A 16184-nucleotide genomic window follows, 5' to 3' on the forward strand; every position below is an offset into this window, starting at 1 on the left:
ATCCACAACTGTTCGCAGTCTCTCAGAGTAGTCTCTAGGCTGGGCTAACAGTATCCCAGGTGAAATAACAGTATCCAATGGTTTTCTCACAGACGGTAACTCAATAGCATCAGGGGTAATCTCTATGTCAGTACACGGAGGTCTGGAAGCAGGGGAGTCGTCAGTAGGAGCTGCGGAGAGGGAGTCAACCGTCTCCTGTCACCTTCCCGCCAAGTCTGCCCTGTTCCTGCGCTCAGGCCCCCTTAAGTACCCCGCGCTGCCTGCTGTCTGACCAGATGGTTTCTCCCTCCCGGGGTAAATCTCACCCGCTAGCAGTGGTGACAGCCCCGATAGTTCCAGCCTTAAAGGGCACCACACACTGCTGATTCCGTCTTGCCTCATATTCTTACACTGCGATCTGTGTAGAAGGGTTAATAAGGAGGGAAAACCCTGACGCGCGTTTCGCTAGTCGCGTCTACCTTGGGGGGCCTTACTGTGAAGTGCAGCAGTGGACCCTGGATGGAGTGTTGACGTCACTCCATCGCACCATCCAATGTCCCCTGTGTGCACCATCTCCAACAAGGCATAGGCCGGAAGTGGCCTGCATCTTGCTGGAGATCCCGGCGAAGCAGGAGATTGATTACCTTTATTGCTCACCTTCATGCCTGCGCCCAGGCTGTCACTGTGTTGAATGTCTGTGATCGCTGCAAGGTGTCAGGTGGCCGCAGGCTTTCAGCAAATTTTTTCTTAAAGTGTGCTTCCCCTAGTAGGCAGGAGGTACTTACCCAGCCTACCCCTTATCCCAGCCCTGCCTATACTTACATTTATATCATACAGCCACATATCATAGGAAATGAGGCAGATTTTATTTGCTACGATTGTATTACAACCTATGCAAATCACAAATCATTACTAGACTATCTGCAAGATACTTAACATTCCCTCCAAAAAGCAGATAACTGGGTATTTCAAAGTAGATTTCAGCATCTTAAAACTTGAAAGAAACAGCTTGAAGTCTTATCCATTTTGAGATCTACATGAAAGTATAATGATAAAATGATTATGAAATTATTTGTAGTTCTTTCATCACATCTGACACTTCACACTGAGCGTGGAAGAATAACGACATAAAAAAATACCTTGAAATTATGATTTTTCCTCTCATGGCTCAAAATAGAATGGCTAAGTGAAAAATAAAACAAGCAGCGTACAAATTTGGCCGGCGTCACACTAGAGAGAAATACGGCCGAGTGAGAGGCGTAAAAACATTGCACTAAACATGGATCAATTATTCTCTATGGGGCAGCTCCCAACAGCCATATATTTCTCTGCTGTATTTTACAGGCCGAGACAATCGCAGCATGCTGCGATTGTCAGCGTATTCCGACCGAAATATGCCAATGCAAGTCTAATGGGAGCGCAAAAAAATGGATTACACACGGACCAGATGTTAGGCGTCGGGTGCCTGTCGCTGCACAGCAGGAATCCCGAGCCTTGCCTTTGGCGGTCTCCCATTCCTCTCCAGCCACAGAGGAGACTCCTCAGCAGACTCATCGATCCCAGCGCTCTGCTCAGACTAGCACTGTGGGTTTGGCTGCTGCGACCTCCTCTGGTCAAGCTATAGCAACGCATGCTGGTCAGCAGCTAGCTACTCCAGGGACTAAGTCCTGCTTTCGGTCCACTGAGCAAGCCCATGGGACGATCTCTCATTGGAGATTGGAGGTCACATGCTCAGGTCCTTCTCCAGCTCGGATTGGACCATCAGGAAGGTCCCGGAAGGACACCGCTATAAAAGGTTCGCATGGCCGCTCGGCCATGCGCTAGTATAGACTCATTATGTTATTGGTATGTGTGATGATGGATGCATGAATCTGGTGAATGACTCATTATATTAACCCCCTCCTTTGATACGCATGTGTTAGGGTATCTGAGTTAGGGCCAACGGGTGGCTATCTTTCCGCCACTGTGCTTATAGCACTGTCACACACTAGCGTCCGGTGGTGTCATCCTGTACTAGGCACTGCCGAATCACGCCAAGTCAGCACCCACCAGTGCAGCACCATGCGCAAGTTGTGTGCTGTTTAGCCCAACCTTGGGCGATTAGTGGCGCATTCCAGTGAGGCGCTGAGCACACTTGCGCGTCTCGCTCTCGCCTCAATTGCGGTGCTGAGCGCTGCTGGTCTAGAGGGACCCTTTCCCTTGTCTCTGGGGAAGGGTCTTGTGACTGTATAGCAGCGCTCCCCCAGTTGAGTCCTGTGAGGTTAACAGGCTCTGGCTTTACTTACAGCAGCTTTGTGAAGTAACAGTTCGCTCCTATACGCACCGGGTCAGTGGTTACCCGCCGGTGTTCAGATAGAACTCCATTACCTAGCAGCAGTATACCATCTCTGCATGGTGGACCCCAGGCTGCAAACACACCTCATTATCATTTTATTATTTGGTGTGTTCTGCCAGCCTAACACCAGACTTGTGACTTGCAAGAAAAATGCACCTGGTGTCCTTCAACAAAAGTCAGCACTTCATTTTGCGAGACAGTAAAATCATATTGACATGTTTAATAAAGAAACAAAATAATAGATATATACACATAGAATACATATATATATATATATATATATATACACGTCATTGAGACATGTATATATATATTTACATTTCATAGAGTTCTACATAGCATAATAGCCGCTAATTCAATTGCCTGCTTCTGTAAAATCAATCCCAAACCCGACATGAAATGACATGGTTTACATACAGTAAACCATTTCATTTCATGTTTTTTTTTATATGTACCTGACTAATAATTAAATTAGGGTTTGTGTGTAAAATTTGGGACGTCTAGGTGTTAAATTAAGGGGTTAATTCGTTGTAAAAAAGTGTGTGGGCTCCCGCGGTAAAATTGCAACCAGAGAGGTAAAGCAGGTGAGTGAGGGCAGATTTTAATAGCCTTGAGAGGGACCAATGTTTTTGCCCCCCCCATTGGCTACGAAAATCTGCCCCCAGACACCCCAGAAAAGGCGCAACTATAAGATGCGCCTTTTCTGGCACTTATCCCCTCTATTCCCATTGCCTGTAGCGGTGACTAATGGTTTAATATTAATGGGTTAATGTCACGTTGCTATTGGAAGGTGACATTAAGCCAATTAATAATGGAGAGATGTCAATAAGACACTTATCCATTATTAACCCTAGACTATTAAACGGTAAAAAACACACAGATATTAATGAAAAATTATTTTATTGAAATAAAGACACCTAGTTTTTGACAAGATTTATTCCTCTGCTAATCCAAAGATAAACCATCGACCTGTAACAAAAATAAAACAAAAAAACAACAATATCCTTACCTCTCCGCTGGTCAGTCAGGTCCCCCGCTGCAATCCATCAGAAAGGGTTAAGTGGTTTAGGACGGGATAGGTGCTAATGCGACAAGAAGTTTTTATCTTTTTCATATATTGCAGTCTACATTTTCTAATTTACAAAACTTGTATTTTTAGGGAGCTATTCAGATTTAAATACTATAAGTATATTTGTGCTGATAAAACCTTTTTCTTTTCAGGAGAGGGATTTACTCATATAAATGCCAAGTGTATGGTAAGATGTGGCCACAGATGGTGGTATAATATGGTGGTACTACCCAGATAAAGAATTATAAAAACAGTACAGATAATAAAAACAATTTAACATGTGCATGAATTCAAACAAAAGTCCTTTTAGGAAGTCTCTGAACATTAATGGCAGTGAGATATCGCGGTCTGTTACCGTATAGAAGGATGCGCTGTCCCGGCACTGGATGACCTGGTGCCGGAAAGCTTTCCTGGCCGATGGCAGCTTACTCCGTGCGGTACCTCCAACAGTCGGCAGGGATCCGGTCACTGTGTCTAAGCGCTGTGTGCTGGTTACATACGGCTGGTGCAGGACGTGTATGACGCTGTGATATACAATGTCTGCAAAATAAGTTTTCTGTTGGACTGTGCTAGAAATCCTCCATCCTATGACATTGTAAACTGTCAGTAGTAGGAATTCCTTCCCCCCAAGTGTTATCAACCCTGCCACTTCCTCTGGAGGAGCAGGAATGTTAATTAGCTAGGACACTCCCTATTACCACCATTTGGCTCCTCTCCGCAGCTGAAAGAAAAAAAAAAGTGAGGGAAAAGCCCTTTGTCTGAAACCAAGAGGTTTGAATAAACCTATGAGAGATTGCCACCAGAGTTATAATAATCATATTTTTGTGATCTGAGCGGTCCCAGCTTCACTGCCATGGTTTTTGCGAAGCCCTCGCATCCCCCAGAACCTGAATTATGGAGTACTCCCAACTAGAATGGCCCAGTTATGGCATGTTTAGTATTTTCGGATTCCACTCGGTGAATTACAACCAATGATGCCATATATATGTCTGTGCGGTTTCCCCCACCGAGTTATGATGATTATGAGTTTTAGTAGGATTTCTACCTTGGAAAGAGAGAGGTGGGACTACCCCAGAATGCCTCTTTCCGTGATGTCACATAGCAGAGTCTATAAGGCATTCCCTTGGCAAAACCAGGTGAGAACAGCTGCAGAGTCCATGCTGACAAGAACTCCAGATGAGCGGAGACGTGCAGCTCCGCCTCCACCCCCTTAAAGCCACATGGGATGCCTAACACCAACTGACCACATGTGAGTGTACTTTCTTCGTTCATCCACTTTGTTTTATACTTGTCTAATGTACATATCTTATGTCTCAATTTTATAGCAACTTTTATCTGTATAATCACTGTCCTCTTTCGGAAAATAAATGATAAAGTTATTTAGTTCCGTCTCCATGCTCTAAGAATTGAACTATACACCTTTGTTAGATAATCGCTACTAATTTGTCGGGTTGGCTTCGAACCCCTCCCTTGAGTCTATAACTTAAGCGGAGAAACCAGGAGCTGGTGGCAGCGCATTGTGTACGGTTATTGTGGCTTGCTGGCAGTCCAGAAGGGTCTTATATTGCTGAATGAGGGGCTGCGGCCACAGCATTGATAATTCCCTTACTGCAGAAGCCTAATCGCCGGTTCACAACAAGCAGCCCGTCCGGCGACTAATTATCCTAGGTGCAGTTCCCTGACTGACCTGAGGGTAAGGGGGGTGCCGGAGAGCTGTGAGTTCCAAAGGGGAACTGAGAAAGTGGGATATACATAAATCCACGCAGTTCTTGGAAGGTTGTTAGCAGTGGTGGGGCATCCAAAATACCCCCTGCAATAAATTGTTAGAGCAAGGTTAGCTTGCTGCATTTTTTGTCACATGGTAGCAGTGGTGGGATAACTAAGATAAGCCCCCACTGTGCCTGTGATAGCCGTGTGCTGGCAGTGTGTCGCGTCCCTCCGTCCGCTGATACACCGGTGTCAGTGGTGGGATCGTGACATAGTGGTGACACCGGGTCCGCTGTCCGTCACGTTTTGGTGGCAGCGGGACCCCCATTAGTCGCCGTGACTGGGGCTAAGCATGGGTCGGAGCAAGGACCATTAGCCAGGACCAGCAATTTAACCCTTTAGATTCTGCTGTCATTAATGACAGCTGCATTTAAGTGGTTGAAAACAGGGGCGAGATGTCACGTACAATGCCCACTGATGTGGCAGTTGGGAGCCTACTGAAGGAACCCATGTCAATCATGTCCATACACCTGTGATCCGCAAGTAGATCAATTAAAAGATGTAAAATAAGGAAAGTATTATTTATAATGTGTATGTATATGTTTTGTTTACATTTTGTAATACATGTGTGTATGTGTGTGTGTGTGTATAAATATATATATATATATACGTACGTACACACATATGTATTACATATATATTACAAAATATCAACAAAATACAGTGGGTACGGAGAGTATTCAGACCCCTTTAAATTTTTCACTAAAAAGTTATGGTTCTCAAAAATTAGTCACACAAACCAATATTTTAAGTACTAAAAAACATTTTAAAAAAAAACAACAGAAATTTGGCATAATTATAATCGGAGAGCTCCATTGGACAAAGTTAACATTTCATTCTTAGCATGAAGTGAACTTTGTAAAAACCAAACCCATAAAACAATGGTGGAATTTATTTCTGTGCAATTCATCCCACAAAAAAAACAAACCCTCATACAGCTATGTTGGCGAGAAAGTTATAACTCTCGGAAGGAGAGGTGGTAGAGGATCCCACTTTGTCGCGTAAGGTCCTGCATAAACCTGGAGTCAGGACTGACAGCTAGTTAGTACTTTTCAGTTTTGAAAATGAATTTGCTCATTATAAATAGTAATAGGGTATTAGGTATAAATTAATGACTTGACGCACCAAATGGACACAAAATATTGCAGCTCAAGAATTAAAAATATTTCTGGGAGATTGCTAGTTTGTTTTTGTTTATTTACAGTACATTCAGGACATTTTTGCCAGATATTGTACAACAAAGCAATGTAATTCTGTCAGGTTCTCGGGAATTCATAGTCTCTACTCACAAAATTAACTTCTATTTTTAATATAAAAATCTACTAGATTGTACATAATGCATTTCCATCATGAGCACATCTAGTGCAGTATCTCCCCAAAAATAATAACACCATTATGCAAATGTGAAATAGTCAAATTTCTAGACAACAATGGTGTAGTTTATGTTATTTTTCTGTTGCTCCAAGTAGTTTATTAGGTGTCTGGAAACTAGAAGTGAATAGCAGAGGAGGTATCCTGACTCTCTACTTTCCACCTCCACCACCAGCTGTGCTCTTGCTCGAGCGGGAGAGGTGGAAATGGTAAAGTGTTACTTCAAGCTCAACAGGATGGTATGAGGGAGACTGATACCCAGGCCCTGGAGCCCAAAAATTCAAATTTAGAATATCTGGCACTCCATAAAATAAACTTCTTCACCAGAACAATTCAAAATAGGTACATAGAGGAAGTGTCTGATCGAGGGCGTTAACACTCGAAATGTGTCATGACATATACCTATTTTAATTTGTTCTGATAAAGAAGTTGATTTTATAGGGTGCCGAATATTATACATTCTAAATTATGTCCCTTGGAGCCAGCAAGAAATCCAGAGCACTCTTCATTCAAGGAATAAGGACTTACAATCTTGGGTGTAAAGCATAGTGGTGAGTTTCCTATTTTTTTTAAAAGGATCCCAAAAGGTCCTTCTTTTGGCCCATATGAGAAGAATGCTATTAAAGACCTGTGATAGCTGGAGGGCACTGCATTAGGGCTCACAAGTTTCAAAATATTCTACAGAAGCTACTGCCAGTGAGGCAGGGATGATAACATGCCAATGTAAAGGATGAGAATGTAGCTGCCATTGGGAGATGGGGTGATTAGGGAGAATGCTACGGGTAACAAATATCATTGGGTGCTGTACAGTGCATTTCTTTTCCAGTGATCTCTTATGAATTTTAAGGTGAGTCTTGTGTAGAAATAAAATAGGTGTCCTATTCTTAGAATAGACCTGTCCGTCTCAAGTTATATCTTGGAAAGCGCTTATTAGGCTATTTTTTTGAGTCGTGTGTTAAAAATTTCAGTGCAAAATTTGCCACGAGTGCACTGTCATTTATTATTTATTTTTTTTTATAAAAAACATGTTTTATCATATTGTTGCAACTGTGTTCTGCAGAACTGTGCCCTAAATTGAATAGTTTATAAATGCACCTCTTAGGGTGTGTGCGGGCTATCATACAGCTTTTTGTCTTGGGGTAGGCGAGCATAGTACCTACAGTGCCTTCCTATCCCTAAGGCTTAGAGGTCACTGCAGCATGATTATTATAGATATCAACTACTTGTTCTGAACTCTGGTACAGTGGCAAGATCCTTCCAACAAAGTTATTTTCTTTGATTTCCATTCCTATAGTTCCGACAATGGTATTTTCTTTGATTTCCATTCCTATAGTCACAGTTACTCCTTCTATCACTAAAACACATTGGTAGACAACGCACCCTTATATTGTTGATAAATTTGGCAGCTTCTGCTACAGCTTGTCAGCATCAATCCAAAGCGGATGTATTTTCTTAAAATATAACCAGTTTCCAAAAACAGACTGTCAGCCCTGCACTATGTCACTCAGGATCAATATGAATGAAATACACTCTTACTTCCTGAAATGTGACTTTTGGCTCTGCTTTCTTCCAGCTGTCAGTTATAACAAACTGTATAAATTTCAGCACCATAACTTATCTCAACTAAATTTATTACTTACAATTCTGATGTTAAGGAATGTTTGTATTAAACACCAAAAAGGAAAAGTAGTGGAATTAAGGAACTCATAGGATGGATAGACATGTTACTGATCTGCAAATGATGAAAAAACGGAAATAAAATTTTCAAAACATCATGATTTATTTAGTATCGAGTATGAGCACCACATGCAGAAATCCCTACACTTACAGGCTTGGCTGCTATCAATGAGGCTATTAATGGTTGTCTGAGGAATGTCCTGCAGCGCTGAATGCACTTGGGCAAATCATCAAGATCCGCTGCTGGCAGCAACCTTTTGCAATTGTCCACCAATGACTTCCCGGATGTGCTGGATGGGAAGACAACTCTGGAAAAGATATAGGCAGTGGCAGTAGTCGTGGCACTTTGGAGAAATGGCTGTACCACTGATTCCACAACCCAATCAGTGTAGCATACTTGTATGTGGTTAGTATACCTACAATGAAGAATAGAGGAGTTTGGCTACTGTATGTAACCCGTGCAGGCCACATGTAACCAATGTTGCTGGTTAGCCAGGACCAGATGTTTTACAGTTCAATGTTGGAGATCACCATTTAAAAATAATCTTTTTACTGAATGGGAACTTGGTAAGGAATATATACAAGAGCTAGCGGGTACAAAGCCTTTTGAACATTTCCTTTACAACTTGAAGCATTTTCTACTCCATTTCAGTTATTTCCTCTTTACTCTCTTTACTTGTACTCTGCCTTGACTGCTCCTCACTACTTCACTACAACCCAGCTCCACATTATAGTCCTGTTTAAAATGAGCCCTTCATCCAACTCGTGGTTCCTCCGCATCTTTTTTCCCCTTAGGGGAGCTATAGATCCGTAACTCCAGCCCCAGGCCACTCTATTCATCTCGCATACTCAGTCCTGTCTAGGCACGTTACCTCTTGGAGTTATGAACTCTGGGCCTTACTGCTAGGAGTACTCTCTTAGGACCCATCTCCAATAATTAACTCTGTCTCTCAGTCACTTCTGTTCCGGATCTGGCTATCCTTTTCCTCTCGGTCTCCAATCACTTTGGATACCCGAGAATGCGGCACTGCTCACACTGGACTATAGGTCCTTTCTCTACGCACACCAGGCCCTTTCTCCCTCACTACCAGGAAACTCTCACTTTCACTTCAACTTAGCATCCCAGCTCTGGGCTAGTCCCAAACATTAACTATCACTATCCCTAATGTCTAACTACACATATTAACACCATTATTAACACAAGTCACAATTCACGTTATAGATCACATTTCACATTACACATTACAACAATTTACATATTCTTCAAGGGGAATGTGGGCAATATGAACATCTCCTTACATTTTCATAGTTGGCAGTGTTGGCATGACTTCACAGACAAGGCCCACAGTGAATGCAGCAACAATTATAAACAGATATTAAAAAGATAAACAAGGGCATTACGTTTGTCCTGCTCAGGAAGATCAAAGATGCTGCTCCACTAACATCACAAGTCTGTGGCCTTTGAGACTAGAATGCTGACTCTAACCCTACTCACCGAAGGACTGATTGCATATCACCTAATAACACACAATAAACAGTTAGGTCATGTTTGTAAGAGGGTGAGTAGAACTCAATGTTTGGCTGAAGTGGTGATTTGCACTGTAGTTGAAACTTGACTGCTGGAGCGGTGGCTGAGAGGCAGCGCTGGACCCAGGCAGGGTTAAGAACAACACTTTTCATTACGTCAACCAAGCACTGGCCAATTGGATGAAAATAAAAAACAATATTCCAGGAAACTTCCTTTATCAGACCAGCCCCATTTAAAAATAAAAACAGTCTGCTAATCAACTAATTTAGATTTGTCTTCTACGAAACCCCACGATCATCCAGTATTACTGAGGAAAGTACAAGTGCCGCTTCTCCATACAACAACTTCTACAATCCTTGGTTCATACATGGGTGTGCTCGTAGATTATGTTTGTGTCTCTGCAGCTCCATGATTTGCTGCTGTTAGACAATCTGAACACTTGCAGGGATTGCCTGTTTGTTAGGGAATTCCCACATGTATTCAGGCGATCTAACAGCCGGAAATCATGCAGCTGCGGAGACACAAACATAATCTACGAGCACGCCCAAGATAGTCAGAGAACACCCAAGCATGCTCAGAAATCTCGAGCAATGAGCACATTCGCTCATCGCTAGTTGATATTATTGTCGAGTGATTGTCTTCAAAGTCAGCTCCAAATGGGTTTGGCTTCAATTTTACTGATATTTCAGGAGTCCTTTATGGAGCCACTCTGGACCAAGAATACTCTAAAATTCTTGGTGTCAAACTTACCCAGTGATCACAGAAAAACTTGTATAAGTGTTAAAACAAATAGAACGTGTTGAGCAGTGCTTGTGCCCTGGGGAGCCTCTATCCGCTTACCTTTATTTTGTAGAGAAGTGCACTGTGGTCTTGAAGCAGTTTTCTGGCTTCATCTTGGTTTTCCCCAATCTCCAGTACATTTGGTATGGCTTCTGCCAGCTGCAACTGGACTACGTCTCCACTCTGGAAAAAAAAAAAAAAAAACATTCAATTTTGTGCACTTGATGGAAGTTTATATTAGCAAAAGTAAGTAATATGTAGGTCTACATGTCAGAGAATGAACCTTAGACAATAGAATATCCAATTATAGTCCTGATCTCTACCTACAATTGTGTTCAGTAAGTATCTGTGTTACACCATCTATGTTATCATTTATGCGGAGTCACTGAGCTTCAAAGAAAAGCATAGTTCACATTCTGTATTCACTCCTCCCCACTTCATCTGGTCCCTCCTGTTAGCCTTAGGGTGAATGTAATGCAATATCCAGTACGAATTGAGCAAAAACCTAAACAAATATCAGGTAGGTTTACAAGAGCTGAATTATCAGAAACAACTCCACTTTAAATATTCAATAGACAGGGAATTAACTTAACATGTTTTATCTCAACATAACATTTCAGGTATTCAGCAGTGAGGCACATGACGAGAAATAAGCAGTGACGGGAAAGGTTAGAAGCAGAAACCACTAGGTACTGGTAAGTTTCTAAATCTACAATGACCCCATCCTAACACTCAGTAGGCCACTAAAGATGTATTAAAAGTGAATTAGCAGTGCACACCAGAAGTAAATATTGGTCCATAACAGAAAATATTAGTCGAATACACTAATAATTGCACCCTAAGGCTGTGTGCACATGTTGTGTTTTTTTAAGCATTTTTGCAGCTTTTTCTCCGCAGTGGAAACACTTAAAATACGCTATTAAAATGCATCCCATGCAATCCTATGGGATTCCACAGTTGCTGTGCCCATGCTGCGGATTTTACCGCTGCGGAATCGCATAGCGGTAAAATCCGCAGCATGTTCATTAATTTTGCGGAATCGCTGCGATTCCGCAACCATAGGATTACATTGAAACACTCACTTTACGCATGTGGCTATGCTCACTATGCGTAAAGTGAGCGCTTCATGTGCGGATGGTACCCAGGGTCTGGAGGAGAGGAGACTCTCCTCCAGGCCCTGGGTACCACATTCCTGTAAAAAATAGAATTAAAATTAAAAAATAGAGATATACTCACCTTCTGGCAGCCCCCCCCCCGGAGCCTTCCCGCCTCTCAGCCACGGTGCCAGCATCTTCTGTTCCCATGGATGCATTGTGCCAATCACCTGAGATGACGTCGCGGTCTCGCGAGCGTGATGTCATCTGGCATGATTCTCGCAATGCACCCCTGGGATCGGAGCTTGCCGGCAGCGTCGCTGAGGAGATTGGGGGCCGTCGGAAGGTGAGAATAACCATATTTTTAATTTTTTAAATTTTTTACGTTCCATCTTTTACTATTGATGTCGCATAGGCAGCATCAGTAGTAAAAAGGTGGTCACACTTGTCAAGCGCTATGCTTGACAAGTGTGACCAACCTGTCAATCACCTTTCCAAGCGATGCTACAAATCGCTTAGAAAGCGAAAGCATTCTGCAAGCTAAAAACGCTTGCAAAACGCATGCAAATTCCGCATGCATTTTACCCACAGCAGGGACTTGCGGAAATGCTGTGGACATTTTCGCCGCATTTCTGCAACGTGGGCACATAGCCTTACAGTTGTCAAAAGGAAACGGGAAATGGGGCCCTTTGAATATGTTCTTCCGAACACAGTGGGGTTGATTTACTAAAATGGTCTAACTTTTAGACAATTCAAACTTATAGCTGGTTTGCCCTATATGATATGACACTAAAATCATTCGCTAATAGGCTACATAGAAGTCCATTGGTGGTTGTTTAAAGGGGTTATCCACTACTAGGACAACCCAATGTTAAACTAAATGTTTGGCTCTGATAAAACAAACCTATACTCGCCTCCCGTGTAGGCTCCGTTCCAGCGGTGTTGGCACTTGCGGTCCTGGGGCTGTGATGCGGTGGAATGACCCGTGGTGCTTGGCACACAATCAGCGCTGGTATCACTGTCCCCACCTTCTGTTGAAATGAACGTGAAGAGGAAATCCGAGATCAGCTGCAGCCTGGACATCCACTTCATGTTTATTTCATACAAAGGAGGGGACAGTGATGTCAGCGCTGATTGGGCTCGGGGCATCATGATTCATTCCACCGAATCACAGTCCCTGACCCGTGACTGCCGACACGGTAGGAGCGGAGCTGGCACGGGGGGTGAGTATAGGTTTGTTTTATCGGGGACCAAACATTTAGTTTAAGATGGAATTGTCCAAGAAGTGGACAACCCCTTTAATAGCCTATTTAGACAAGCCAAGCTTGTTCTGTACTATGCGCACAGAACAATCAGCAATAGATCATTTTTAGCTCATAGACTATCAATGTTCTCAGCAGAACATTGTACTGTTTACACATACAAGCAAAATATAATACCAAAATCAAATTTTAACACCTAATAAAGCAGAGGAAAGGAAAGGAAAAAAATCACTATTGAAAAAACAAGTCATTGTAATTGGTATTAAGATTGAAAATCCAAAAAGTTTCACACAGTCGTTTTTGCCTCTATGTATAGTGACAAAATGTTGAACTACACCAGAATTTGACGCTTTACCATTATTAATGTTCAGCTATCTGTTTTTTGTTTCTCATTTACTTGTGGTGCAGTCTGCATACTGCAGCTTGCAGGTTTTGCATTCAATGCAATGCACCACATGGTATGAGTCGCAATTGATGAAACCATCAATCCTGCGTTCTGCACCGAGCAGTAGAGAGAGAATTTTATTTATTTTCAGCAAAGGTGCAGACACTTCAGCTATTGCTTACACATTTAAAAAACCCTTTTACAGTGAGACAGTGTGATGCAAGACTGGACTCACACCATACTTGGGGAAAGAATATTGCCAACGGAGCACCCTCTTCTACCAACAAACCTGCAACCCCCTTCCGTGATTTGTTGGAGAATGACATCTTGGTTGACAACAGGTAAGTAAGTATTATTAATATAATATCTTTATTTATTATAGTGAACTGAGGACTAACTCTATTTCCATGACCTTATAGCAGGGTATCCCTGGATTTCAATTTGATATTATTAAATGCGGTTTTTAATTTTTATTTATTATAAGCTCTGACGTGTAATCTACCATTGATGAGTGCACTCTCCTGTGGGAAAATGGAGTCATCAGAGCATAATGCATCTAGCTCTTGTAAATACGGAATTGCACTAATGGTATGCTGTGAATGAAAGCTTGTAGACTGCAAAATTGTAAAATTGTGTTACCCATGATATTTTTTCTGAAAAAAGATATTGTCATCTTGCCAGTTGACAAAAATCCTACTAGAGTACTATCCAAACAGGAGACCTTATTACTGGGAAAATTGCTGGCAAACCGTAGAATAATATCATTGGAATTGAGAAAACAAATAAAGTCTGGAATGGCCGACATACTGGCGGTCCTCACCAGGAGGAGATCATCTACATATCGGCCATACTAGACTATATGGAAAAGGGATTTTGTTGTTAAAAATAAAACTCTTCTTACACCAAGCCATGAAGAGAATAACTAATGATGGTGGAAACTTGGAGACTATATGGAGAAAAGGGATTTTTGTGTTAAAAATAAAATCCTTCTTACACCAGGCCATGAAGAGAATAATTAATTATGGTGAAAATCTGCAAAAAATCTCAAAATTAAGCATAACATAATTGTGACTTAAGTTGAGCTATAAGAATTAATTGTTTTAACTCAGAAGAATAACTACTATAGCAATTCAAATGATGTTGTATGGCCAACATAGCTAGTGGGTGGGGAATAACAGAATACAAATTAATTACATCGCAGGTAAGAAAAACTATCCTTCCATTGGAATTTAACAAAACTTAAAGAACATAGGATGTGACTTTTAGATAACAAGGGATTATCAGAAGCAGGGGGTGCTGGGTTGTCAGTACTCTGAGTGACAGCCCAGCCACTCAATCTGGCAGGGCCTCCTGGGCTTCCTTCAGGTGTCACCCATTCAGGGTGATTACTTGGCTATTTAGCTGGCTGGCAATGTACAGATGATTGAAAGTCGTAGCTTTTCTCAGTGGTGTGTGTGCCATGTGCTTAGACTTCTGCAATTCTGATCTTTGTTGCCTGACCTCAAATTTTACTTTTTGACCGTTCGCTTGTACTGATCCTTTGCCTTTGATGTACTCTGACCTTTGCTGCCTGACCTCAGACTTTGCCTTCTGACTCTTATTTTGACTTACCCTTTTGACTTTGATGTGCTCTCCTGGTATTTGATCCCGGACTCCTCAACTTCCTTATCTCATGGCTTGCCCTTGAGTAGTGACTCGGCATCATACAAATTTTTTTTAGATTTAAGGCCCCGTCACACACAACGATCTTGCTAGCGAGATCGCTGATTCTATGACACATCAGCAATCTCGCAAGGTTATCGCTGATCATGCAGCGTCGGCCAGGGCCGTTTTTTGATCGCTGGTCTCCCACTGGCCAGTGCGCATCACTGCGTGTGGCAGCGAGAGGCCAGTGATCAGCGACGCTGGTTTCTAATGTTAACATCGGGTATCCAGGAGCCGCGGCTCCTGGATACCCAACGTTTACATTAGAAACCAGCGTCCAGCATCGCTGGTCCTGATCGCTGGGGCTGTCTGTGTGACAGCTCACCAGCGATCAGCCTAACGATGTCCCAGCGATCCCATCATGTCGGATCGTTGGTGGGATCGCTGGGACATCGTTATGTGTAATGGGGGCTTTAGAAGCGGTTGAAATAAATCCAAGTCTGGTACTCTAGATTGCAAAGGGTAATGGGAGGGATTTTTAAAGGCAACTTTAATATCTTCATCTATAAGGTGAAATGCCCTGTTACCTTCACCCTGCAAATGTTGTATTGTAAGAAGAGAATTATGTTCTTTGAACAAGAAAGAAGCGAAAATATTTGCATGGCTATGTATAGGTTTATTAATTTGAACATTCGAAGGAAGGTCTGAAATAAAGTGTCTTAACTGTGAGTAATCGGACACATTTATTGTCATCTCTGACGGTATGAAAAAGATTGAAGTTCTTACTAGGACCAAAATTAAAGGGGTATTTCCATCTCCAAGATCCTATCCCAATACGTAGTAGGTGAATTAATAGTAATATTAGCAAATACCTCCAATTAGAGATGTAGTATAGTTTTTCTAATTCTTTATTTCTCTTTCCTCATGTGCAGGCTTTGCAGGAACTTGGGTATCCTGGACTGTTAGGCTGAACACGCCCCCTTATTTGATAAGTAGCTCACTGGCAATGTACACAGAAAGCTGTAATGTAGGCTGGGGCATCTTTCTAAACTCTGCTAAATGCTAGGTCTAAAAACTCAGATTGTGTCAGAACTGCTTCACCCAGTAAACTAAGTGATACATCGCTAGAATCAGAGTCTCTTTTCCTACATCACGCTGCTCTCAGATAAATTAGCAAAAACCTGGTTACAAATTCCCTTTAAGCATGCAAATTGCCACTTGAGAAAGGAGCGGGAACTGTAGCACCACCTTTTGGAAGTAGCAGGTCTAAAAGTCAATATTGAGCCTGTTCAT

General features: G+C 42.2%; 1 protein-coding gene and 1 long non-coding RNA gene across 2 annotated transcripts in view; one reads left to right on the top strand and one right to left on the bottom strand.

Moving 5' to 3' along the window:
- The window catches only part of LOC141091765 (uncharacterized), a 77256-nt gene extending 63673 nt beyond the window's left edge, over positions 1-13583 (top strand). The window contains exons 4-5 of the long non-coding RNA XR_012232568.1: positions 11127-11201; positions 13453-13583. This is a non-coding gene — a long non-coding RNA (uncharacterized lncRNA). The remainder of the gene's footprint in view (positions 1-11126; positions 11202-13452) is intronic.
- The window catches only part of CCDC141 (coiled-coil domain containing 141), a 198540-nt gene that overhangs the window by 169592 nt on the left and 12764 nt on the right, over positions 1-16184 (bottom strand). The window contains exon 2 of the mRNA XM_073577467.1: positions 10567-10689. Within this exon, the coding sequence (XP_073433568.1) occupies positions 10567-10689 (123 nt within the window). The remainder of the gene's footprint in view (positions 1-10566; positions 10690-16184) is intronic.

This window comes from Dendrobates tinctorius, unplaced genomic scaffold (genome assembly GCF_039654945.1).
Source record: "Dendrobates tinctorius isolate UK_male_01 unplaced genomic scaffold, ASM3965494v1 ptg000056l, whole genome shotgun sequence".
NCBI classification, from domain to species: Eukaryota; Metazoa; Chordata; class Amphibia; order Anura; family Dendrobatidae; genus Dendrobates; species Dendrobates tinctorius.